At 48.3% G+C, this 27,560-nt stretch overlaps 1 protein-coding gene across 4 annotated transcripts in view; it reads right to left on the bottom strand.

The window, feature by feature from the left end:
- The window catches only part of LOC142316935 (cytochrome P450 2C8-like), a 124,960-nt gene that overhangs the window by 18,340 nt on the left and 79,060 nt on the right, over positions 1-27,560 (bottom strand). For all 4 annotated transcript variants that reach the window (XR_012754642.1, XM_075352716.1, XM_075352718.1 and 1 more), the window contains exon 7: positions 8,529-8,670. Coding sequence is in view for 3 of the 4 variants with exons in the window: in XM_075352716.1 (XP_075208831.1) it covers positions 8,529-8,670 (142 nt within the window). In the remaining variant the exon portion in view is untranslated. The remainder of the gene's footprint in view (positions 1-8,528; positions 8,671-27,560) is intronic.

The raw sequence follows: 27,560 nt of genomic DNA, 5'->3' as shown, positions 1-27,560 counted from the left end.
CCACCTGCACCAAGAATAGCTGATCAGTGGGGGTCCCATTACTCTCCTATCAGAAGGATACAACACGATGCCCTTTAAAATAGCAGAATGAATACTCCTATTTAAAAATATCTGCGCTACACTGTGCCACAGAATAGATAATGGCCCCTCACTGTGTTCTCTGCACAAAATATGACCCACACACTGTCCCTATTATGGCACATGCCCTCCACACTGCCCTCTCCTTTCCGTACTGAGCCTACTCTTCACACTGACCTCTCACACTGTATCACAACTGCCCAGTCTTTATACTGTGCTCTCTCATCACACACCCCTCCTTGCTATGGCCTCATACTGTACCCACAAGCTACTCTCTCTCCATATCGCCCCACCTGCCACTACAAAGTCTCTATTCTCTGCCCCCTCACATTTTTCTCATAACTTACTATCTCCTCACTACCTCCTGTGTGTCCATATACTTTTCCCCCTCACTCCCCATCCTGTCAACTTGCTCCTCATACTATGTCACTCTTTATTTTGTGTCCTCAAAATGTCTTTTTCCTGTTTGCTCCCCATACTGTGTCCATATGTGTCATGGGGTCCTTCTTCCATATCCCACGATCAACAGAGCGAAAGATGAGTGAGCAATCCAAAGCATATTTATTCCAAGCAATCCAGAATGTCCATCAAATAATCCACAAAACAGAGGGTAAAATTAGTCCAGTAACACAAATATAGTCCAGTAAGCGATAAATAAATGTCCCGTTTCTCTCTGAGAAGCTAGTTTCTCTCAGATGTTCAATCTTTCTGCTTCACTCTTGAAGTTCTCAAACAGACTGCCCAATTCTTCAGGTAAGCAGAGAGTTTAGGTGGATCTCACGCCCCCTCCCCCGACTTAGGAACAAAAGGCTGGCAGGGGAGGAATTAAACCTGCAAATGGGACAATACACACACAAGAAAAACAGAATGGACAGTGAACCACGCCCAAACATTAACCCACACAAAATGGTATACAATCCACAATATTCCACCATCACAACCTCACCCTCCTTCTGAATAAGTGAGTATGCCATGAGGTCTACACAGACCTCTGGCCATCTCACTTAAGTCCATGTTGCTCAGCTGTGGATAGTCTATGGTTCTTCTTGCCGGGGCAGTCCATCAGCGTTCTGGTGTTGGCTTCCATGCTTCTATTGGATGGAGAAGCTGTAGATAGTCCCTTGTACAGCAGTAGGGTTGGAAGGACAAGCTTCCCTTTGTGTCCTCCTTCACTCAAACTGTGTTTCCTGCACCCACAAATTGACAGTGTTCTCCCACATCATTCCCAAGGAGAATATCTGCAGGCAAGCCGCTCATCTCCCCAACCACACATTGCTTGATTCCAAAGCCAAAGTCCAGATCTGCAGTCGCCTTTGGGATATTCCTCCTTTGTCCTCCAACCAATTCAATAACAATCCCTGGTCCATGATGTATCGCCTCTGGCCGAACCACTCGGGGATTACCTATTGTGAGAAATACCCCAGAGTCACAAAATCCAATGACTCTCTGTCCATCCCGCACAACCTCCTGTAAGTGCTTACTTTGATGGTGAGAGGAACTTGGAGCTGTGGCTCGCACCCCATAAACCCCTAGTGGCCAACCATGAGTGTCTGAGTCATCAAAAAAGTCCACTTGAAGGGGTGAGAACTCTTATCACCTTGCATTTGGCTGTAGAGAATGAACAGGTAAATTTGGTGCCAGGTCATTCCTCAATCGACCAGCAGAGCAAGTGTTTTGCAAATGCCCAGGCTGCCCACATCGATAACATCTCCTCTGCGTCGGACTCCTTCTAATGTGCATTCTTGAGAAGGCAGTAGGAGAACCTGGTGACAAAGGCCGGAGGCCATACACTCCAATAGGGGCATCTATGATGCAGGGGTCAGCGGTACACTCCAGTGGAGGTGGTTGTACTTCTTCCTCAGATGGGATGGAATGCACAAAATGGACCGGACGAGATGGAGGTGCGTGGGGCTCCCTCCGAGTCCTTGCGGGACACCTGGATTGCAGGTGCCCAGGTTGTCCATACCCATAACATCTCCTCTCTGTGATTCCCCCAGGGCGTGGTCGGAACTGTTGGGGCTCAGGATTGTAAGTAGTGGTTGTCATCGGCCTGTGGCTGTTGGAGGGGCAGATATAACTGGAGAGGGCCAGGGAGCAGGAACAGGCTGTGTCCTATTGTCCAGTAGCCCCCTCCATTGCGGTCGAAAAGTAAGGGCCTCATCAGCCAGGGCAGTAGCTCTATCCAAGGTGTGCGGCGTGCGCTCTCTGACCCACTCCCGTATTTCTGAGGGACACTTGTAAAGAAATTTTTCTATAAGAAATACCTGCATAACGTCTTCCACAGTGAAGGCGTCTTCCGCTTCCAGCCATCTCCGACATGCCTCGGACATCTTATGGGCATACATCCTAAACGATCCCCCTGTGGTGCATGGGAGGTCTCCGAACTCTGCCCTATGTGAGTCTGGGGTGATGGCATGGTAATCCAGGATAGTCCGCTTTACAATGTTGTAATCCCGGTTCTGCTGTGAGTCAATGGTGTGATAGGCCTCCACCAGGCTTCCGCTCAGGAGTCCCACTAACAAACGCACCCAGCCAGATTGGGGAACCTCCATCATGACACACTGCTGCTCAAAGTCCTTGAACAACCCTTCCACATCTCCGGAAGCCTCATCAAATGGCTTGAAGTCCGCCTGGGTGATCCTTACAGGCTCCCGGATTGCTGGGTTTACACTCCAATTCATATTACGCCCTCTGCCAGACTCCATTCCTTCTTGTCTCCTCTGTGCTCGGCGAGCAGCCTCCTCCTTATACTGCTGAGATACACCGGGGCCAAGAGCTGCCATCTCTTTTTCGAAGCACACCACCCACTGGTTTTTTGGGGCAGGGATCCCCGTCCCCAGTGCTTGTCCATTAGACATCTGGGAGGAGGTGGACTACCTCGCATCCACCAGTAGATCAATTAATGCTTCTTTGCTCAGTCCCTGGTAGCTCAGGCCCAGATCTTTGGCTCTCTCTTTTAGACTGGAAGTAGCCCAGTTTCTGTACTCACTCAGTGGATTGATCTCCATTAAGCTGTGCTCTGTTGATCCCACCGCTGCCACCAGTTGTCATGGGGTCCTTCTCCCATATCACACAATCAACAGAGCGAAAGATGAGTGAGCAATCCAAATCATATTTATTCCAAGTAATCCAGAATGTCCATCAAATAATCCATAATCTTTACTAGAAATTCATGGCCATGTCTATTTTGGCATGACACCATGAATTTCGGGCTTAGTACCATCTGAGAATACAAAGCTGGTATTGACCTCTTTATTACCCAGCGAGCCACCGCCATCACAGCCGCTGAACAAGCCGGATAAAGTGACTGGAAATGGCGCTAAGAAACAATGCGTCATTTCCAGGGGTGGCTCTGGGCTGCCAAGAATCCCAGCCCCCAGCTGCCAGACTTTACCTGACTGGCAATCAAAATACTGAGGAAGCCCACGCATTTTTTTTTTTTTTTTAAATTAATGGGCTTCCCCATATTTTGATTGCCAGCCAAGGTAACGCCAGGCAGATAGGGGTGGTAGCCCGTAGCTATCTGCTTTATCTGCGCTGAGAATCAAAAATACCGCGGAGCGCTATGTAATTTTTTTTAATGATTTATTTTTACAGTACTTTGATGTCAGGCAATCAAAATACAGGGAAGCCTTTTTTTTAGTTATTTAAATAAATAATTAAAAAAAATATGTGGGCGCCGGCTGCATTTTTTGTATTGGTAGCTGAGGGTAATCCAAACAGCTACTGGCTGTTAACCCCTACTGCTTGGTGTTACCTTTACTGGCAATGGAAAATCCAGGGAAGCATTTTTTATTTTTTTTTTTGACAAAAAACTAAAAAAAAAAAAAATTATGTGGGGTTCGCCCCATTTTTGTGTCCAGCCAGGTACAACTAGGCAGCTGGGGATTGGAATCCTCAGCAGAGGTTGGCCCAAGCTTTCTGGGCCCCTCCGCTGAGAATTGCAGTCCGAAGCCGCCCCAGAAAATGGCGCATTCATAGAAGCCGGGTGGCTCACTGGGTAATAAGGGGTTAATACTAGCTTTGATTTACTAGCTAGTATTAAGCCAGAGATTCTTAATGTCAGGCAAGTTTGACCCAGCCATTAAGAATCTCAAATAAAGGGTTAAAAAAAAGACACCACACAGAGAAAAAATTCTTTAATAAAAATAAATACACAGACACACTTAGAGACTCCATGTTTATTCCCCCTCCATGATCCTGGTCTTCTGTCTTCTTTCTCCTTCAACCCATGCAGCTCTGCTACATCAGACAGCACTGCATAGGAGGAAGACGCTGCTGCTCCCCCATGCAGTCTAATCACTCAATGAGTGAGCAGAGGCTGCGGGTTGGTAAGCAGTGACGTCACCGCTGCCACCGTTGCAATAGTAACCTGACAGGCGGGTTACTATAGCAACATTGATCTCCGATCACCTGATTCCCGGCGCCGCTATTCACCGGCTGTGGCATCCAGTCCCTGCATGTGGGCTGGCTCTGTAAAGAGTGCCGACATGCAGGAACGGGGAGCCAAGCATGTGCCTGAGTATCTAGCGGTACTCGCCGAGTATACTGAGTACGGAGATGCTTGGGTGAGCACCGCATACTGGTGACATGCACTGACAGGACCTAGCATGACGTCCTAGCCATGTGACCAGTCTGTAGCCAATGAGGTAATACACACGTGATTTCACAGAAAAAGTCACTTTCTAAAATATCAATTCTTTATTATACAAAAAATATTTTTATAAAATTTTTTACATATAAAAAACCTTAAGAATACACAAGACAGAACAAACAGCCAAATATGAAAGACTTCAGCTAATTATGTAGCAGAAAGACCAGTGATATACCCCAAAAATAGGGGGTCAATATACCACCGTGCCAATCGACCTACAATGTATGTGATTGGAAAAATTTGGTCCAAGTATGTCTATATTCTGAGGCTCTCACAAATCCGAGGTAAGAAAACTGGGAGTGTCCAGAATACATTCGCCTAGACCAAACTGTCCCTGAAGTCACAGATGTATTTACAGGACATTATTTGCAAACTCCTGATTAAATTACATTCAATATTTTTCACCCGACACGTTTCTCCTCCTACATCGGAGGTTCATCAGGGGTGTATATAGCGTGTCATAAAACATTCGGTACAAAATGTGAGGAGAGAGATAATAGGCATATATGGATACCACAGACGTTATATGGAAAACCTCATCACTGAAGATTTGTATGTCAGCCGTTCTCTAGATTTTAATCCAAATCTTTTATAAGGCAAAATTGAATTTCTTAAATATTATTAAAGGTTTCAACTGGTGTCTAGGAGGGTGGTGGCCCAATCAGAGGGCAAGTTCCACATCAACAAACTTTTAGACGATATTTTTTGTTCCAAGATGGTTAATATTGGAGCTTCACTAGTCCATACACTGGTGCATAAATAGTTTCAGCAGATAATTTAGACAAGGTCTTGTTTCTCAATGTGGAACACTGCAACTCCAGAACCTCCTCACATGGCTGATGCTTTAAAGCACGAAGCATCAGCCATGTGAGGAGGTTCTGGAGTTGCAGTGTCGGGAAGCATCAGCCATGTGAGGAGGTTCTGGAGTTGCAGTGTCGGGAAGCATCAGCCATGTGAGGAGGTTCTGGAGTTGCAGTGTCGGGAAGCATCAGCCATGTGAGGAGGTTCTGGAGTTGCAGTGTCGGGAAGCATCAGCCATGTGAGGAGGTTCTGGAGTTGCAGTGTCGGGAAGCATCAGCCATGTGAGGAGGTTCTGGAGTTGCAGTGTTCCACATTGAGAAACAAGACCTTGTCTAAATTATCTGCTGAAACTATTTATGCCCCAGTGTATGGACTAGTGAAACTCCAATATTAACCATCTTGGAACAAAAAATGTCGTCTAAAAGTTTGTTGATGTGGAACTTGCCCTCTGATTGGGCCACCACCCTCCTAGACATCAGTTGAAACCTTTAATAATACTGAAGAAATTCAATTTTGCCTTATAAAAGATTTGGATTAAAATCTAGAGAACGACTGACATACAAATCTTCAGTGATGAGGTTTTCCATATAACGTCTGTGGTATCCATATATGCCTATTATCTCTCTCCTCACATTTTGTACTGAATGCTTTATGACACGCTATATACACCCCTGATGAACCTCCGATGTAGGAGGAGAAACGCGTCGGGTGAAAAATATTGAATGTAATTTAATCAGGAGTTTGCAAATAATGTTATGTAAATACATCTGTGACTTCAGGGACAGTTTGGTCGGGGAGAATGTATTCTGGACACTCCCAGTTTTCTTACCTCGGATTTGTGAGAGCCTCAGAATATAGACATACCTGGACAAAATTTTTCCAATTACATACATTGTAGGTCGATTGGCACGGTGGTATATTGACCCCCTATTTTTGGGGTATATCACTGGTCTTTCTGCTACATAATTAGCTGAAGTCTTTCATATTTGGCTGTTTGTTCTGTCTTGTGTATCCTTAAGGTTTTTTGTATGTAAAAAATTTTCTAAAAATATTTTTTGTATAATAAAGAATTGATATTTTAGAAAGTGACTTTTTCTGTGAAATACTGGTAGTTAGTTCACTTCAAACCATTTTCATCTGTGAAATAATACACACGTGACTGGTCACATGCTATGACATCATGGAAAGGTCCTATCATCAGTGCTGGTTACGGGGAGGACACAGCAATGATCAGAAGGAGAAGCGGCAGGAGACAGAGTCTGCAGGAAATCTTGCGGGACCAGTAAGTGTAATGGCAATGTTTACTAACTGTATGTGTATATGTATAATGTGTTTGTATGTGTTTGTGTTTGCCTGCCATTGTTTTCAATGGGGTTCAAAGGTGTTTGTTGAACGTTCGTCGAACGTTCGACGAACACATCCACCGTTCAATGAACCAAACCGAACTCGAGCACTGGGGGGTGGCTCATCTCTACTACTGATGTCAGGCTTAATGGACGGTAGTTGCCTGGATCCACCCACTTACCTTTCTTAAATATCGTTACCACATCAGCAATCCTCCAATCCTGGGGCACCAACCCTGTTACAAGTGAGTCTAAGAAGATGAGATACAGCAGTCTGTTGATTACTGAGCTCAATGCCATCTGACCCAGGGGATTTGTCAATGTTTAATTTACTCAGATGCAGGCGTACTTCTTCTTGTGTTAAATTAATTATATCGGGTGGTGAACTTTGATTTTTGACTTGTTAAATGTTCCCTGAAACAGTCAGTTCCTTGGTGAACACGGATGAGAAATGCCTGTTTAATATCTCAGTCTTCTCTTTGTCCTCTATAACTAACTTGTCATATTTTAAGGTGCCGATACTATAATTTGTTTTCCTTTTGGTATTAATGTATTTATAAAAGATTTGGGGATTTATTTTAATGCCCTTGGCAATTTTTGTTGCAGTAGCTAATTTTGCTTGCTTGATCACCCCTCATCCTCTCTCCCCATACATCACCCCTCACCCTCTCTCCCCATACTGTGTCCAAAAATAATTCTGCTTCCCATCCTCTCTTCCCACCACACTGTGTCCACAGATAGTTCCCTCACCTTCTCTCCCCATACTGTTTCTATAGATACTGCCCCCATCCCACCCTCTGTCCCCCCATTCTGTGTCCATATATACTGTCCCCTCGCCCCATACTGTTCCTCTTTGGCGTGTTCAGCTCCACTGAAGCACTTATCACCAGTGTTGTCTGTCACCTCTGAGCTGTGGCACTGACTTCAGCAGTGTGAGCAGCTGACCTGATCACACTATAGACGTCGCTATGACCTGGAAGTCAGGGCGGGCGGACAACCCTTCAATTGTACTCGTGTCTTAATTATAGGAGAACAATTGATCAGTAGGAGCTGCGCGCTGAAGTTTCTCTTAGTTTTGGCTGTCAGCTTGACAGCTGTGCTCAGAGAATGGCCGTCTCCCAGTACAAGGTGGAGAAACACAGCTGCCTGGGAGACTTTCACAGTGCCGCATCAGCCGGCCCAAGAGAGCCCCCTAACAGTTGCGCCCGGGGCAGGCACCCTGCCAGCCCCCCCAGATACACCTTTGTTTTTGCTAAACCTGACCTATGTTGTTGTACCCCAGTCCTGCTGGTGATTGTAGTACATTGTGTGTGTAGTTGTGGAGTTCTCTCATTGTCTTGTTGTTTTCGCCCTGCTCTTATTTTCTTCCTAAGCTCTTTTTGTCTTATACCTCTGTGTGTGTGCATGTCGTGGGATAGAGACTTGGTTTCCCATGTTTGTCTATTTCTGCCCCAACGTTCCCCAGAGGTTGGGGGGATGGGGTATAAGATTAGGGCTGGTCAGGATCAGGGCAAGGAAGGCGGCCCAGATATCCTCAACATCAGAGGTAACTCTGAGATTAGGGATCCCTAGCCTGAGGGCCAGTCTAGGAGCCCTTGTCCCCTGCTCTCCACGCTCACCATGACAACTTTATTACAAGGGGACGTCCTTACCTTGGACTTCTGGATAATTACTGATTAAAATCAGGCAGAAATTCAAGGTTCTGCTGGTTGTCTCAGTGCCAGCTGCCAGGAGGGCCATGAGGGTCACTATGAGGCTGTTCTCGCTGAAATTACTCTCTGACCTGTTTTCCTCCTGTTAAAAAGATATAAGATGTCAGTATTAAATCGGTCACTGGTTAGGTACAATGTCGTCATCGAGAGAAATCTGAGGCTCCATAGATGATCCTTGTAAAACTTGTAATCCTTAGTCCAAATAAAAAAAAAATCACAATAACGATGAGCCAAAAATAAGACAACATTTCAGCCATATGGCTGTCACAAGGGTACCACATCTGAGTGTTCTCCTCTCTATTTCTGGTGTCAGGACTCAGGAGATCGCAGCGCAGGGCTACACGCACACTTGCACATGTTAATACTGTTAGCAGTGCAGATTCCCCTGGGTGCGGTGCTACAATGGTTAAGTAGTACTTCTGGTTTCCTAATTCAGGATAAAAAGCTGGACCTCAGCTGTTCTGAGTTCACTATTCACCTCTATTATATAGTTTCCCCTCTCAGCTCAGGGAGTTGCCAGTGATAGGTTTGTTTAGCTAGCCTCAGTATTGAACCTGTGAGCTAAGGACCTTGAAGTCGTTTTGGGGGCATAGCCGGAGATTGATGTGTAGAAGTTGTGTGATGTTTTCCCTTCCTTTATGCCCATTTCAGTTTGCCTCACTTGCCCGTCCCCTTTACTCCTTCCTGTAGTTTGGAGTGCCTTGTACGATTGCTATTTTTTTACCCTTGTCTGTCTTATCCTCTTTTTGTCTTTATAGTATTCATAGTTTTTTCTCCTGAGTACCTATCGTAATTGATGAACAGAGTTATACCCCTTTCTTATGAACACTAGACAGGACTGTGTCCAAGAAAAGAAGGGAATTTTGTTTACTTACCGTAAATTCCTTTTCTTCTAGCTCCTATTGGGAGACCCAGACAATTGGGTGTATAGCTTCTGCCTCCGGAGGCCACACAAAGTATTACACTTTAAAAAGTGTAACCCCTCCCCTCTGCTATACACCCTCCCGTGCATCACGGGCTCATCAGTTTTGGTGCCAAAGCAGGAAGGAGGAAACTTATAAATTGGTCTAAGGTAAATTCAATCCGAAGGATGTTCGGAGAACTGAAACCATGAACCAAAGAACAATTCAACATGAACAACATGTGTACACAAAAGAACAAACAGCCCGAAGGGAACAGGGGCGGGTGCTGGGTCTCCCAATAGGAGCTAGAAGAAAAGGAATTTACGGTAAGTAAACAAAATTCCCTTCTTCTTTGTCGCTCCATTGGGAGACCCAGACAATTGGGATGTCCAAAAGCAATCCCTGGGTGGGTAAAAGAATACCTCGATAAAAAGAGCCGAAAAACGGCCTCCTCTTACAGGTGGGCAACTGCCGCCTGAAGGAGTCGCCTACCTAGGCTGGCGTCTGCCGAATCATCGGCATGCACCTGATAGTGTTTCGTGAAAGTGTGCAGACTCGACCAGGTAGCCGCCTGACACACCTGCCGAGCCGTAGCCTGGTGTCGCAATGCCCAGGACACCGACGGCTCTGGTAGAATGGGCCTTCAGCCCTGCAGGAATCGGAAGCCTAAAAGAACGGTAGGCTTCAAGAATCGGTTCCTTGATCCACCGAGCCAAGGTTGACTTGAAAACCTGAAATCCCTTACTCTGGCCCGCGATAAGGACAAGAGCGCCTCAGACCGGCGCAGGGGCGCCGTGCGAGAAATGTAGAGCCGGAGTGCTCTCACCAGATCTAATAAATGCAAATCCTTTTCACATTGGTGAACTGGATGCGGACCCAAAGAGGGGGAGACGATATCCTGATTGAGATGAAACGGGGATACCTTAGGGAGAAAGTCCGGACCGGACGTAGAACCACCCTATCCTGGTGAAACACCAGGAAGGGGGCTTTGCATGACAGCGCTGCTAGCTGAGACACTCTTCTGAGTGATGTGACTGCCACTAGGAAGGCCACCCTTTGCGAAAGGCGAGATAGAGAGATCCCGCATCGGCTCGAAAAGTGGCTTCTGAAGAGTCGTCAGCACCCTGTTAAGATCCGAGGGTGTTAACGGACGCTTGTAAGGTGGGACCGGAAAGCGCCGATACTTGTCCCTTGAGAGAGCCGAGACACAAGCCCTTGTCCATTCCGGATTGAAGGAAAGAAAGAAAAGTGGGCAAGGCAAACGGCCAGGGAGTAAAACCCTGATCAGAGCACCAGGATAAGAAGATCCTCCAAGTCCTGTGATAGATCTTGGCGGACGTTGGTTTCCTGGCCTGTCTCATGGTGGCAATGACATCTGGAGATATCCCTGATGACGCTAGGAGCCAGGACTCAATGGCCACACAGTCAGGTTTAGAGCCGCAGAATTCAGAAGGAAATATGGCCCTTGAGGCAGCAAGTCTGGTCGGTCTGGGAGTGTCCACGGTTGACCCACCGTGAGGTGCCACAGATCCGGGTACCACGATCACCTCGGCCAGTCTGGAGCGACGAGGATGGCGCGGCGACAGTCTGACCTGATCTTGCGTAACACTCTGGGCAGTAGTGCCAGAGGAGGAAAAACATAAGGCAGTCGAAACTGCGACCAGTCCTGAAGTAGCGCGTCTGCCGCCAGAGCTCTGTGATCCTTGGACCAAGCCATGAATGCCGGGACTTTGTTGTTGTGCCGAGACGCCATTAGATCGACGTCCGGCGTTCCCCGGCGGCAACAGATCTCTAGAAACACGTCCGGGTGAAGAGACCATTCCCCTGCGTCCATGCCCTGGCGACTGAGAAAATCTGCTTCCCAGTTTTCTACGCCCGGGATGTGAACTGCGGAGATGGTGGAGGCTGTGGCTTCCGCCCACAGCCAAATCCGCCGAACTGCTCAGAAGGCTTGACGACTGCGCGTGTGCCGCCCTGGTGGTTGATGTACGCAACCGTCGTGGCGTTGTCCGACTGAATTCGGATCTGCCTGCCCTCCAGCCACCGCTGGAACACCTTTAGGGCTAGATCCACTGCCCTTATCTCCAGAACATTGATCTGAAGGGAGGACTCTGTCGGAGTCCAGGTTCCCTGAGCCGAGTGGTGGAGGAAGACCGCTCCCCACCCTGACAGACTCGCGTCCGTCGTGACCACAGCCTCAGCTGGGGGCCGGAAGGATTTTTCCTCCGCCCAGGAAGTGGAAAGAAGACACCACTGAAGAGAGGTTTTGCTGCAAGGGAAGAGAGACGTTCTTGTCTAGGGACGTCGACCTCCTGTCCCATTTGCGGTGTCCGATAGAATCGGACGCAGACGAAACTGCGCAAGGGAACTGCCTCCCTTGCTGCCACCATCTTCCTTAGAAAGTGCATGAGGCGCCTCAAGGGGTGACTGGGCCCGAAGGAGAGGTTGCACCCCTGTCTGTAGTGAACGCTGACTATGCAGCGGAAGCTTCACTATCGCTGAGAGAGTATGAAACTCCATCCCGAGGCAAGTCAGTGATTGGGTCGGTGTCAGTTTTGACCTTGGAAATTTGATGATCCACCCGAACCCCTGGAGGGTCTCCAGAGCAATGGTTAGGTTGAGTTGACATGCCACCCAGGAGGGTGTCTTGACTAGAAGACCGTCTAGGTAAGTGATCACCGAGTGGCCCTGTAGGACCGCCACCACTGCTGCCATGACCTTGGTGAAGATCCGTGGGGCTGTCGCCAGGCCGAATGGCAGTGCCACGAACTGAAGTGTTCGTCCCTGATGGCGAAACGCAGAAAGCGTTGAAGCTCGGGTGCGATCGGCACATGGAGATAAGCATCCTTGATGTCAATTGATGCTAGGAAGTCTCCTTGTGACATCGAGGCTTCAGAGTGTTCACCGCCTGAAAAAGTGCATCGGCTCGCTCGGGGGGCGGAGATGTTTTGAAGAAACTAGTCGGAGGACGAGAGCAGAGCTCTATCCTGTAACCTTGAGACAGAATGTCTCTCACCCATCGGTCTTGGACATGTGGCCACCAGGCGTCGCAAAAGCGGGAGAGCCTGCCACCGACCGAGGACGCGGTCTTGGTGAGGCCGAAGTCATGAGGAAGCCGCCTTGTGACTTAGACCGCCATGCAGAAGAGTTCCTCTAGCCCTCCTCTGACCTGTTGGACATGGAGGAACGGAACTTTGCTGAGGACCGAAATGACCGAAACCTTTGGACTGGGGCAAGGACGATACCTTTCCCTTGGACTGTCTAGTAACTTCATCCAATTGCTCGCCAAACAAACGGTCGCCAGAAAATGGCAAACCGGATAAGAACTTCTTGGAAGCAGAGCCTGCCTTCCATTCACGTAGCCACATGGCCCTGCAGACTGCCACCGAATTGGTGGATGCTACCGCTGTACGGCTCGCAGAGTCCAGGAACGGCGTTCATGGCGTAGAACGAAAAAACCTACGCCCGAGAAGTGAAGGACACAACCTGCGGGGCAGAGGTATGTGCAACCGCAATAATCTCAGCCAGAGAAGTTGAGATAGCTTGGAGTGCCCTCACGGCTGCGAAGGCTGGAGCAAAAGATGCGACTATGGCTTCATAGATGGATTTCATCATAAGCTTTATTTGCCTGTCAGTGGCATTCGTGAGAGATGGCATCTGCCACTAATACTACGGATCTAGCCGCCAGCCTAGAGACTGGAGAATCCACCCTGTGACACTGAGCCCAACCCTTAACAACGTCAGGGGGGAAAGGGTAACGCGTGTCAATAAGGCGCTTAGTAAGCGCTTGTCCGTAAAGTTCTGTGCTTCTGGACGGCCCCTCTGGAGTTAGAGTGATCGAAACACGCACTCCTGATGAAGTCGGGGAAGGTTCCCAGCGGGCCCGCTTAGCCTATCAGAGGCCGCGGTCCGTGACGGAGTTCTCACCGTGGGATCTGGGTGTTACCCCAGGAGCCCCTTGTTGTACCGACCCAGAGGGACCCGGGAGCGATGAACTCACAGCTCCCTGGCCCTGTGTTATCGGTCTGGACTGCAAGGCTTCCAGTATCTTAGCAGACCCTCTGTCCATAGACTGAGTCCTGGAATGTGAAAGCTACTCAGAGATTTGCTGATTCCAACATGAAAACTCTGTCCCTGTCATCTGTGCAGTGGAAACCGGCGGTACCACCTGGCCGAGGGTCCCACCAGTGCCGGAGGCTCCGGCTGAGTGAGTGCCCTCGGGGCCAAGCATTGTACACAATGAGGGTATGTGGAACCTGCCTGTAATATAGCCGCACAAGAGGTACAGGTTGTAAAATAAGCCAGTGCCTTGGCACCCTTACTCTTTAAGAGCAGACAACAGCATGTCGTCCGCAGAGTAATCAGTGAGGGTATACAGCCAAAAGCAAATAATGCTGCCGAACAGTGAGATCATATACCATATAAATAAACATATATATATACACTGCGGCACCAAGGGGGGTCAGCACCTGAAAACTGGTGCCCCACAGTGCTCAGTGAGGGGGAAGGAGGATACCAACGTATGCTCCAGCCCTCCCTGCCGACATCCAGTCGGCCGTCCCGTCGTTACCCCTGACTGGCAGGCCTGAGAACGGGAGTATATGGTACTAGGCCGCAAGAGCCGGGGACTAAATTTAAAAACGCGGCCGGCAAACATGGCGCGGTCGGCGCGGTAGTCCCAGTCTCACAAACCACTCAGCAACCGCTGCGGCATTTGTAACACAGATGCTGCATGCACCGTCCCTCAGGGGACACAGAGTACCTTATGATGCAGGGCTCTGTCCCTGATGATGTCCAGTCTCCTGTCCGTCAGAATCCCCCAGGGGCTGCGGATGGAGCCCGGTCCCTGCATGGCGACCGGTTAGGATCCCCCTCTCCCAGAGCAGTGGGAAACCTTTGCAGATTCTGAGATCCTCCACCGGCAGAATTATAACAATGGCTGCCGGCGTTCCGAGGGGAGGAGAGAGCCGTGGGCGGAACCGCAAAAGTGCGGGAACCTGGTGGCCCATAGAGATCAGTGAGGGGGGCGGAGGACAGCGAAGTGTGCTCCAGCCCTCACTGTCGGCATCATACCGACCGTCCCGCCTTTCTCCCTGACTGGCAGGCTCAGGGGCGGGAGTTTAACACACTAGGCCGCAAAAGCCGGGGACTAAAGTATAAACCACGGCCGACAAACAGGCACGGTCGGCGCGGTAGTCCCAGACAAAAAATCCACACCGCAGTCGCAGCTGCGTCTGAGGCCAAGGTGCTTCATGTGCCGTCCCAACGGGGACACAGAGTACCTGTAGATGCAGGGCCATGTCCCTGACGATACTCCGTCTCCTGTCCAGCAGATTCCCCCAGGGGCTGCGGAGGGAGCCCGGTCCCAGTGGCTGGATGACCGGTTAGGATCCCACTTCCCCAGAGCCCCTAAGGGATGGGGAAGGAAAATGGCATGTGGCTCCTGCCTGTGTACCCGCAATGGGTACCTCAACCTTAACAACACCGCCGACCTGAGTGGGGTGAGAAGGGAGCATGCCGGGGGCCCTGTTAGGGGCCCTCTTTTCTTCCATCCGATATAATCAGCAGCTGCTGCTGACTAAAATGTGGAGCATTGTGTGCATGTGTGCCTCTTCAACACAAAGCATAAAAACTGATGAGCCCGTGATGCACGGGAGGGTGTATAGCAGAGGGGAGGGGTTACACTTTTTAAAGTGTAATACTTTGTGTGGCCTCCGGAGGCAGAAGCTATACACCCAATTGTCTGGGTCTCCCAATGGAGCGACAAAGAAAACAGGGATTGAAACATGATCGACTCACGGGGTGAAAAAAACATCCAGTGATGTCAGGGAGCTCAAGACCACTATGAGTAAGTGTGAGGGGTTGCTCCTACCTATCTTTCCCTAGTGGCATTGCATCACTTTCACTGTCTTGCAACAATTTTTGGTGGAGCGTGACAACCAGGAGCACAAAGGTCCAGACATTATGGCAAGTAAAGAAGCAATGTAAACAGTTTGACTAGTAAATAAGCAATGGCAAGTACCAGTGCAGGGCCCAGACAGTATGGCCAGTGAGGAAGCAATGGAAAGCACCAATACCGGGCCAAGACAATATGGCTCGTGAAGAAGCAATGGGAGACACCAGTTCTCAGACAGTATGACCAGTGATGAAGCAATGAGAAGGACCAGTCCAGGGCCCAGAGAGTATGATTAGTGAAGAAGTAATAGGAAGCATCAGTACAGTGTCCAGACATTATGGCAAATAAAGAAACAATGGGAAGCACCAGGGCTGAGACAGAATGGCCAGTAAAGAAGCAATGGGAAGGAGTTGAGGGTCTAGACAGTTTGGCCAGTAAAGAAGTTATGGTAAGTAGAGATGAGCGAACTTGTTCAATAAAGGTTCGCCAATTTCAAATTTACATACCGATCCCCGCGTGGCTGTAACGCTACTTCTGAGTCCACTCATTAACCCTGTCATTGGCTGCAGTCAGACCGTGCTCCCACCCTGTGTGACAGTATTTGTGATTGGTTGGAATCACACACTGCCTGCGTACCTCTAGTGTAAAAATAAATAAATTGTCATAGGGTCCCTCCATATTAAGCTATCCAGTGCAGATAAAGCCACAGCTACAGGCTGCAGCCCCCAGCCGTGTGCTTATCTTGGTTGTATATCAAAATAAGAGGAACTCTATGCAGCTTTTTTTTTTTAAAAAAATTCAAAAATTGAATAAATAAACTGTGGTTTTTTTGCCAAGAGATGTTGACATGGTGCTGAAATTTATATACCAAATTCCTGCACCAAATCTGCATCTTCTGACAAAAAAAACTTGCAAAAATGGTATGGACTTTGTTTCGGTGCGTTTTTCTGCCAGGAGACGCAAATTTTACAGAAATCTGGTGCAGACATTTCAGCACCAAATTTGCACCCACTGGCAGAAAATGGCACCGATACAGCATTAACATAGTTTTTGTGCATTTTTTTCCCAAGAGTTGCAGATTTGTTGCTGACATTTATAAACCATATTCCTGCAACAAACCTGCATTTTCTGGCAAAAAATCACATCGATGCATTTTTTTGCCAGAAGATTAAGATTGGATGCAGGAATATGGTGTGTAAATTTCAGTACCAAATCTGCATCTCTTGAGAAAAAAATAATACAGTTTTCTTCCAGGAGATGCAGGTCTGATTGAACTCACCTGAGGGAAGGTCACTGAGTTCAATCAGTTCATCTGAGGAGTTTTCCTGGTGACAGGTGGGGTATAGTGGGAACCTCCAGCTGTGACCGCACATAAACTCAGTGATGTGTGACGCTGTCACAGGTTGAGTGCGCACTCTGGCTGCTTACTAACACATACATTTTGCCTCCCATTAAATTCAATAGTGTTCAGATATGTTCTTCAAGCTGTTTGGAGAACACTGAGAAAATCTGCGAACATGAACCGAACCAAACCTTGATAGGTTCTAATGGTAAGGTCCAGTAGAGAGCTCTGACAGTATGACCAGTGAAGAAGGGTCCAGACAGTATGGTTAGTGAAAAAGCAATGGGAAACACAAGTACAGAGCCAAGAAAATGTGGCTTGTGAAGAAGCAATGGGAAGCACCAGTCCAGGGACAAAAGAGTATGGCCAGTGATGAAGCAATGAGAAGGATTAGTCCATGGCCCAGACAGAATGGTAAGGGAAGATGGTTACTAAAATTTATTGCCATCCTATCAGAAGCTAGCAGCTGACGTCAGCATGTAGTGCATAGCTGGGGGAGGGGAGGCATATATACTGGAAAGGGGCTCAGGATGTGGGACATATACACCTGGAAGAAACCCAAAATGGGGATATATACTAGGTGGCCATAAAATAACCTAAGGTGTTTGGAGCCATGTGCAGACTGACCCAGTGGACAGAATTGGCTGAAAATTGGTATGTATGCTATTCAAAGCATGGGGAAACAGAAGGCATCTTAAAAAAAAATACCAAAATTCCCCACCACGTGAAAAAGTGGCGGTGTGCAGTGAGCGAGCGGCCCAAAAACCGTGTGCTGATAATTGCAGATGTCACAATTGTTCCATAGAGTATAGACAAAAAGACTGACTGCACTCACCAAACTAAGGTGTGAACAGGTGCATAACTGAACATGACATAAAATGCAAAAAAGACAGTTTGCACTCTGATAATGCTAAAGTATGGAAACCATGAATGTGTGAACATGGACCTGCATTACTGCTAAGGAAAATCTAAGAAAAATGAGATATTTAGCAAATATATCATATATACTTGCCCATACACAGGAGGTTTTTAACCCAGAGAGAGGCTTCAGCATAGTGTAGGTACCCAGTTACGAGATATGCCGTGAAGGGGCAACTGGGCAGATATACAAATGGCCATTTATATATGCTAAATATCTCATTTTTCTTAAGCCTGCTTTACACCTTACGATCCAGCATACGATATCGTATGCGATCGTACCCGCCCCCATCGTATGTGCGGCACGGTCAATTTGTTGAATGTGCCGCACAAACAATTAACCCCCGTCACACACTTACCCGTCCATACGACCTCGTTGTGGGCGGCGAACGTCTACTTCCTGTAGTGGGAGGGACGTTCGGCGTCACATCGACGTCACGCGGCAGCCGGCCAATAGAAGCGGAGGGGCAGAGATGAGCGGGACGTAAACATCCCGCCCACCTCCTTCCTTCCGCATAGTCGTCAGGAGCCGCGGACGGAGGTAAGCTGTCGTTCAATGTTCCCGGGGTGTCACACACTGCGATGTGTGCTGCCTCGGGAACATTGCACAATTGCACGTTCAATCTTTGAGGAATAAACGACGTGCATGCGATGAACGGATTTTCGTTCAATCGCAATTGCACGGAGGTTTTACACGCTACAATCATACTTACGATGCCGCATGTGCGTCACTTACGACGTGACCCCGCCGACACATAGTCAGATTTATTGTAGCGTGTAAAGCGCCCTTAAGATTTTCCTTAGCAGTAATGCAGGTCCATGTTCACACATTCATGGTTTCCATACTTTAGCATTATCAGAGTGCAAACTGTCTTTTTTGTACAATTGTTCCACAGACTACCATAGCTGTTCAATATGGCCGCCATCATGCATGGTGATCATGATAATCCTATGCAGAACATGACACGCTTGCATGTAACATGTCTGGTGGGATGCTGCGCACTTCCAAAATGATGCAGTCCTTGAGGTCAGCCAGGGTGTCGACATTTCCCTGATAAACACGCTCTTTCAAGTGTCCCCACAACCAGGAATCACAAGGATTGAGATTGGGCAAATGCGGTGGCCATATGTTAGGGAAGGAGTGGCTCAGAATCCTATCATTAGGAAAATGTGCACGCACAACGTTCTTCACACGGTTTGCGATGTGAGGAGGTGCTCCACCATGCATGAAGGTGGTCGTCTGATGACACTGCCGCTGTTGGAGTTGCGCAACGTCCAATGTTTTCAGCATTGTCTGGTATAGCGCTGCTGTCATGGAACATGCAAGGACCCCAGTTGCCCTCATTTCTTCATAAAAGAGCGGTCTGAGGATGAATCATGAGGTGAAGCCACACCAAAGGGTTACTTTTGGAGAATGCAGTGGAATCCTCTCGATCACATGCGGATTTTCGGTAGTCCATATGCGACTGTTTTGTGTGTTCACCGTTCCATTAGTCACACCACAGAACATTCCATGGCCAATTGCCATCCACTTCCACCCTCGCCAGAAACATGAATGCAAATGTTATGCACGTATCATTGTCACGAGGTGAAGTTGTTGATGATGGCTAATTTTGTATGGGTATGCCCACAAGACTTTTTGGAGAACTTTCCACACTGTGCTGTACAGGAGCCCCAATTGCCTGGAAACACTGTGTGCACTGCTGTTCCCGGCAGGGTTGTTCGGGCCCTGTTCCACGATGGCAGTGACAATGTCCTCCACAACCTCTAACCTTACCGGTTGTCGCCCGCGCCCTGGCTGAACTCTCAGTAACCCTGGTGCCTCACACCGTGTCATAATCTGTCTCAGCGAATTGACAGGCATTGAACCGCTACGTGTATGAAGGTCTTTCAAATGCCGAAAGGCTCTGAGTGCAGCTGTATCGTTCCTGGCATTCTCATAAAACAACCGCACTAACAGCGCACGATCCGGCAAAGAGACATGTATCTTGGAGACTGAGTTGCAAGGCACGCTCACTTTACAGCGCCACTTTTTCACCTAGTGGGGAGTTTTGGTATAAAAAATCTTTTAAGATGCCTTCCGGTTCCCCATGCCTTGAATAGCATACATACCAATGTTCAGCCAATTCTGTCCACTGGGTCAGTCTGCACGCGGCTCCAAACACCTTAGGGTATTTTATGCCCACCTTGTATAACAGGAAGGGGCCTAGGATTAGGGACATATATTACAGGATAGTGCCCCAGGATTCAACATATATTCCAGGGAGGAAACCAGGATGGGGGAATATATATCAGGAAGGGGTCCAGTATAGGAGGCATATATACCAGGAAAGGGATCAGGATGGGGGGCAAATATACCATAGAGGGGGGTCAGAACGGGTGACATATATACCCGGCATGGGCCCTGGATGGGGGCTATATATACCATGAAGGAGCCAGGATGGGGAGATATATACCAGTAAGGGACTCGAGATTTGGGACATATATACCAGGAAAGGGCCCTGGGTGGAAGACATATATACCTGGAAGAAACCCAGGATGGGAAATTTTAGTAGAGGATGGGAGACATTACTACATTATACAGGGGGTGGGGAAGGAAGGCCAGGACTATATGTATTTCCTTATAGGACATATATACAAGGGCTCATACATCTGACCAAAATATGTGGGGGGGGAGTGGCAGATCAAAATTTTGCACTGGGGCCCATTGGACTTTAGTTATGCCACTGCCTCTCACAATCCAGCTTCACCACAATGTGGCTGCTGCATTCCCTGCTTCTGCTTTGAAACTGACTTTGCAATTGCCCCCTGATTTGCTGCTCAATACCATGTGATATGAAAGCTGCAAATCCATATGATGAAGCTCCTCAATTATGAGATATCACTGACTGATGCAATCTGCAATCTATGAAATGTCAGTGGACATTAAAGGCGATTTGTGAAAGGAAAAAGCATATTGTTGTATTGTTGGCATTTGGCAGTTTCATTGAAATCCTAAGAAATTGAAATGAATTCTATTAGATTAGAATAAATTTGCTCATCTTTACCTCTGTTTCGTAGATTGAGTCTACAGTGGTCGTCCGCATCCTACCGTGGGCAGCACCGGTCTGTTCCTTGCTGTAAATCCTAATACTATATGCACACTCCTTACACAAGCCTTTTAGCGGGCTTTACACGCTACGATATATCAAATGATTTGTCGTCGGGGTCACGTTGTAAGTGACGCATATCCGGCGCCATTTGACATATCGTAGCGTGTGACAGCTACGAGCGTCTGTTAACGAGCAAAAATACTCACCTTATCGTTGCTCGTTGACACGTCGCTCATTTTCGAAAAATCGCACGTCCTTCTCTGCGCCGGTTGTTCATCGTTCCCGGGGCAGCACACGTCGCTCCGTGTGACACCGCAGGAACGCTGAACTGCAGCTTATCTGCGTCCCGCTGGCAATGCGGAAGGAAGGAGGTGGGCGGGATGTTTACGTCCCGCTCATCTCCGACCATCCGCTACTATTGGACGGCCGCTGTGTGACGTCGCGGTGATGTCGAACGTCCCTCCCCCTTCAGGAAGTGGATGTTCACCGCCCACAGCGAGGTCATTCGGGAGGTAAATACGTGTGACGGGGGTTTACGACTTTGTGCAACACGGACAATGAATTGCCCATATCGCACAAACGATCGCACGAGAAATTGAAGCATGTAAAGCAGCCTTCAGCTGTGTCTAGCTACCATGATGGCCTCATTGGTAGTGATGGGCGAACCCTCCGATGTTCGGGATCGGGAGCCTCGCCCGAAATTTTTGTAAAGATCGCGTTCAGGTTTTGAGATAATGCAAACTTGTGTCCGAACACTAAACTCGGACTTTACAGTTATGGGATGGGGCGGGGGGCTGTAAAATAAAGAATATAGGTAATATAATAAACATTGTCATTACACTTACAGGTCCCACGACACGTCCTGAGGACTCTGTCTCCCAAGCGCTTCTGCTTCCGTGTCCGATCATTGCTGTGCCCTCCCTATAACCAACACTGACTTACAGGACCTTCCATGATGTCATAGCCATGTGACCAGTCACGTGTGAATGTTGTATTATGTCGTTGGTTACAGACTGGTCACATGGTTATAACATCATGGAAGGTCCTGTTAACTGAACTTTGACTGTAACTGTGCGAGTGTTGCATCGGCATCACCCGGTACAGCCGCACACTCTCCTGACAGGAGTGGTCGGCTGCATGTATGTCCATGCAGCTGAGGAGTTCCTGTCCGGAGAGTGTCAGGCCGTACCGGGTGAAGCCGATGCGAGACGCAAGTGGAATCATAGCCTCACTGTGCCTGCTTCTCGCCCTGTATAGAGCGACATAGCAGAGCTGACAATAATTCTCTCTCTGTAGAGCCGCTTGTCTTTGCAAAGTGATGAAGCAGAGTTGACATGGCTATTTATAATAAAGGTGGAGTCTCTAAATGTTTATTTTTGTTTTATTGCTAATAAAAAATATGTTCTCTGTTGTGTTTTTTTTTACTGTTTACTAGAAATTCATGGTGGCCATGTCTAATTTGGCGTGACACCATATCACACGATCAACAGAGCGAAAGATGAGTGAGCAATCCAAAGCATATTTATTCCAAGTAATCCAGAATGTCCATCAAATAATCCATAATCTTTACTAGAAATTCATGGTGGCCATGTCTATTTTGGCATGTCACTGTCAGAGTTCCGGGATTTCCAGGTTTCTTTTGAAAGAGCTTGCCCTCGGTTAACATGGAGTTTTGCTGTTCTGTTGCCCTACTTCCTGTTCATCTGTTTAAAAGGCCGCCCCTAAGCTTAGTCCAGTGCCTGAGTATACTGCTTGCTGTGTGCTCCTGCCCTGCTGCTCTTGGTTCCTGATTGTGATTTGAATCCTCTGGAAACAACCGAATCTGACTCTGGACTTCACCTGGTCTCATCTAGCTGTGCCCGGACTCCGTCTGCCGTCCTTGGTCAGTACTTCTGCCCGGTTTCTTCCGTTCCATAAACCACTCTGGACTCATACCGTACGGACATTTTTTGGACTATACCTATTGCCCTTTGTGTCCCGGCTGCTGCGTATTTAGGCCTTCTGGGGTGATTGCCAGACAGTCCCTGTATAGGGGTTCGCTCTTGGTGGTCTCCCTGGGGGAGTCCGGTGCGTGGCCCCGGGAATTCCCTTCGCTCCGATCCTGGAAGGTATTTCCGGTGTTTATTGTTCTACTGTGTTTTTGTTCCGTTTATGTACATATCGTTGGTTACCTGTTATAAACATTTCTGCACCAAGAACTCGTCTCTGGTTGTCATTGCCCTAACGCTATCGAAATCCTCAATACATACAATAGTATTACATTATACTCAGGCCATAAAAGGATTTCGCTGGGGCAATGACTGAGACACGAGTAGATCAGCTTTTTTCCATGATTAACTCCTTGCAGCAGGAGATGGAGGCGGTGCAAACTAAGCTTAGAGATGTGGAGGTACAGCTGGGCCATGATCATCAGGTACTGGGTCCGGCTATTCAGGATTTGCAAACCAGAGTGGAGGCTCAGGAAGCCGCCCCCACTACGTCCGTATCAGCTGCCGGTATGCCTAGGTTACCCCCATTTCGTTTCAGTGGCGATCGAAGTCAGTTCCGTGGGTTTGTTAACCAGTGTATACTGTTTTTTGATGTACATGCTGATTATTACCGTTCTGACCAGTCAAAAGTGTTATGTATAATCATGTTGTTAACCTCCCGAGCGCTGGCTTGGGCTAATCCTATGATAGAGAATCGTGATATCCGTTTAAATCACCTGGATGACTTTTTAACCACAATGGCGCAAATGTTTGATGATCCGAATCGCCGTGCTACCGCTGAATCGGCTCTCCTTTCCTTACGTCAGGGAAAGCGGTCGGTCGTCGAATACGCCACTGAGTTCAAAAGGTTAGTGGTAGACACCGATTGGGGAAACAATGCGTTATTGTCAGTTTTCAGAAAGGGTTTGTCCGGTACCATCAAGGACGAGTTAGCTCATTCCGAATCTCCAGGGGATTTTGAACTGTTTCTTCAACTCTGTGTGCGTATTGATACCCGCTTGACGGAATGCAGACAGGAAAAATGGGCAGCTGTAAACCGGGTAACAAACTTTGCGTTTCCTTCCAGAGAACCCGCTCTCAAGACGCCACGGGAGGCCGAGGATGTTCCTATGCAAGTGGACTCTCTACAAAAGCGAGAGACCAACGAACGTCGTGAACACCGGCTCCGTGAGCATTTGTGTTTCTACTGCGGTCAATCAGATCATTTTCTGATTGACTGCCCAAAACGTCCAAATCGCCCAAATAAGGTATTGGCAGCCATGGCAGAGTGTGACAACACGGACGCAGAGTCCGATATCTCTGAGGCAAGTGGACACCTGGATGCTGTATTTCCCTTGACTGTAATGTCAACTTCACCTAAGGACTCAGAAGGGAAATACACCCATTGTTCGCTTCCCATTCAGATACGGTGGGAGGGACAGTTAATTCCTACTTCTGCTATGATAGACTCTGGGGCAGGGGGAAATTTCATGGACTCTTCTTTTGCCAGGAAACACGGTATCCAGACTCAACAAAGATCCTCACCGGTTACCATGGAGACGGTAGACGGTTCTCCATTAGTTTCTGGACCAGTTGATCGGGAAACAGTACCCCTAGAATGTGTGATGAAGCCAGGTCAGCAGGAGACCCTTGTTTTCATGTTAATTTCTTCTCCCCATTTTCCGATAATTCTAGGAATTCCTTGGCTGCGGTCTACAAATCCAGTCATCGATTGGGAGACTAAAGAAATATCCTTCCCACCGCAGAGTGGTCCGACCATTAGTCCAACTGTACCGGTTCCAGTAACACCGAATGCGGAGGGCACTGTACAGGTACCTGTTCTACCCCCGGTTTATCATGACTTCGCTGATATATGCGACAAAAGAAAAGCAGATCGGCTTCCCCCGCATAGACCGTATGATTGTCCCATAGACTTACTCCCAGGGGCAGAGATCCCGTTTGGTCATGTCTACCCGTTGGCGGCACCTGAGTTAGAAGCACTAAAGGAGTACATCGATGAAAGTCTAGCCAAGGGATTTATTCGCCCTTCTACCTCACCAGCGGGGGCGCCCATCTTTTTTGTGAAAAAGAAAGAGGGGACTCTGAGACCGTGTATCGACTACCGGGAACTAAATAAGATAACCATCCGGAACCAGTATCCGTTACCGTTGATTCCTGAGCTATTGGAGAGAGTACAACAGGCAAAGATATTCACTAAATTGGATCTCCGTGGGGCATATAATCTACTCCGCATACGTCCCGGGGACGAGTGGAAAACAGCGTTCAGATGTCGGTATGGACATTGAGTATCTAGTGATGCCCTTTGGACTTTGTAACGCTCCTGCGGCTTTCCAACACCTAGTCAACGATATTTTTAGGGATATAATGGACCAATTCATGGTGATTTACCTGGATGATATATTGATCTTTTCTGATTCCCTACAGGAACACCAGGAGCACGTCAAGACAGTACTTACCCGACTGAGGGATAACCACCTGTACATTAAACTGGAGAAGTGCGAATTCCATTGCTCAAAAATACAATTCTTAGGATATGTCATCTCTCCTCAGGGACTGAACATGGAGTCTGGCAAGATACAAGCAATTCTAGACTGGCCGGAACCAGGAAACATCAAGGAGGTACAACGCTTTGTCGGTTTTGCCAACTTTTACAGACGCTTTATCCGTAACTTTTCAGAGATCGTCCGTCCTATCACTCTGTTAACCAAGAAAGGACAGAAGTTTGTGTGGTCCGCCCAGGCCCAGGAAGCTTTCAATCGTCTCAAGGTTTGTTTTACCTCAGCGCCAATACTAATACACCCGAATCCCGCACTCCCCTTCATTGTGGAAGTCGACGCTTCCGATTATGCATTAGGGGCTATCCTTTCCCAAAGAACTGGGGACAAGAGTCTCTTGCATCCGTGTGCTTTCTTTTCTCGCCGGTTGTCCCCTGCAGAAAGGAACTATGACATTGCGGACAAGGAATTGTTGGCGATTATTGCAGCTTTTAAGGAATGGAGACACCACTTACAGGGAACAGCGCAGCAAGTGGTAGTTCTCACAGACCATCGTAACCTAGAATTCCTTAAATCTGCCAGGTGCCTGTCTCCACGGCAAGCCCGTTGGAGCTTGTTCCTTAACCAGTTCAATTTTATCGTTACATACCGTCCAGGTTCACGTAATGGGAAAGCCGATGCCTTGTCCCGAATCCACGCCATGGACTCTGCCTGGAACCCTGTCTCAGACCGTGTTATCAGATGCCAATTTCGTTGGAGTAATCCAGGACCAGGACTTGTGGAAGGACATCAAGCTGGCCTATGATGGTGACGTATTTCTCGCTGCCCCCCCGAATGATGTGACTCTTGTCCTTCGGAATGGTGTGTGGTTGAGAGAGCAACGTATTTATGTCCCGGAGGCTGTAAGACTTCGGGTTCTCAAATTGGTCCATGACTCCGTGTTGGCAGGTCATAGGGGGGTACAGAAGACGCAGGAATTTCTGAGTCGTTTTTTCTGGTGGCCAACCTGTTTAAAGGATGTGAGAGACTATGTCCACTCATGTGTGGTTTGTGCCCGGTGCAAGGTCCCTCGTGTGGCTCCTACGGGACTCCTTCAACCGTTACCCGTTCCGTCTCGCCCTTGGGGATCCATCTCAATGGATTTTATTGTGGAATTGCCAGTCTCAGGCGGGTAACAATACCATTTTAGTGGTGGTGGATCGGTTGACCAAAGCTGCTCACTTTATTCCATGTACCGGTCTTCCCTCAGCTGCAGAGACAGTGGATTTGGTTATCCAGAATGTATTTCGATTGCATGGGGTACCAGATGAGATCATCTCTGACCGGGGCGTGCAGTTCACGTCTAAATTCTGGAAGGGGTTTTGTTCGGCACTCCGTATTGATGTCTGTTTGTCCTCTGCATACCATCCTCAGACAAATGGGCAAACCGAACGGACTAATCAAACCCTGGAGCAGTACCTACGGTGTTATGTCAGCCATCTGCAGGATGATTGGTTGAAGCTGCTTCCTTTGGCGGAGTTCTCATATAACAACACTCAGAGCAGCTCCACTAAGGTAACGCCCTTTTTCGCTAACTTGGGTTACCATCCGAATGTTTTGCCTAGGTCACCGGTGGCGGTTTCGGTGCCAGCGGTAGAGGACAGAGTGACGGAGCTACGACAGAATCTGGAGGTTTTGAAGGACTCTTTGGCTTCGGCTCAGGAGCGTTACAAGAAGTCGGCGGATACTCACCGGAAACAGGCACCCATGTATAAGGTAGGGGACTCAGTGTGGTTATCCACCAAAAATCTGAAATTGGGTGTTCCTTCGCAGAAGCTGGGGCAGAAATTCATCGGTCCGTTTAAGATCACCGGGATCGTGAGCCCTGTTGCCTGTCGGCTGAGGTTGCCGCACCATTTGAAGGTACACCCGGTCTTTCATGTTTCTCTACTCAAACCTGTCTCCCCTAATACGTTTCCTGGGCGTACCGTGCCTCCTCCTCCGCCAGTGATGGTTGACGGCCAGGAACAGTTCGTGGTTGAAGACATTGACTCCCGGCTCCATCGGCTTCAGTATCTGGTACGTTGGCAGGGGTACTCCCCCGAGGATGATTCCTGGGAACCTGTGGGTAACATTCGAGCGCCCCGGAAGGTTGCCCAGTTTCATCGACGGTACCCCGACAAGCCAGGCCCTGATCCGTCCTGAGGCCGTTTCTGGGGGGGGGGAGTACTGTCAGAGTTCCGGGATTTCCAGGTTTCTTTTGAAAGAGCTTGCCCTCGGTTAACATGGAGTTTTGCTGTTCTGTTGCCCTACTTCCTGTCCCTCTGTTTAAAAGGCCGCCCCTAAGCTTAGTCCAGTGC

The sequence above is a fragment of the Anomaloglossus baeobatrachus genome, chromosome 6 (assembly GCF_048569485.1).
Source record: "Anomaloglossus baeobatrachus isolate aAnoBae1 chromosome 6, aAnoBae1.hap1, whole genome shotgun sequence".
NCBI classification, from domain to species: Eukaryota; Metazoa; Chordata; class Amphibia; order Anura; family Aromobatidae; genus Anomaloglossus; species Anomaloglossus baeobatrachus.
Note: the sequence above shows the minus strand (reverse complement) of the source record. Positions and strands in the feature narration are given on the sequence as shown.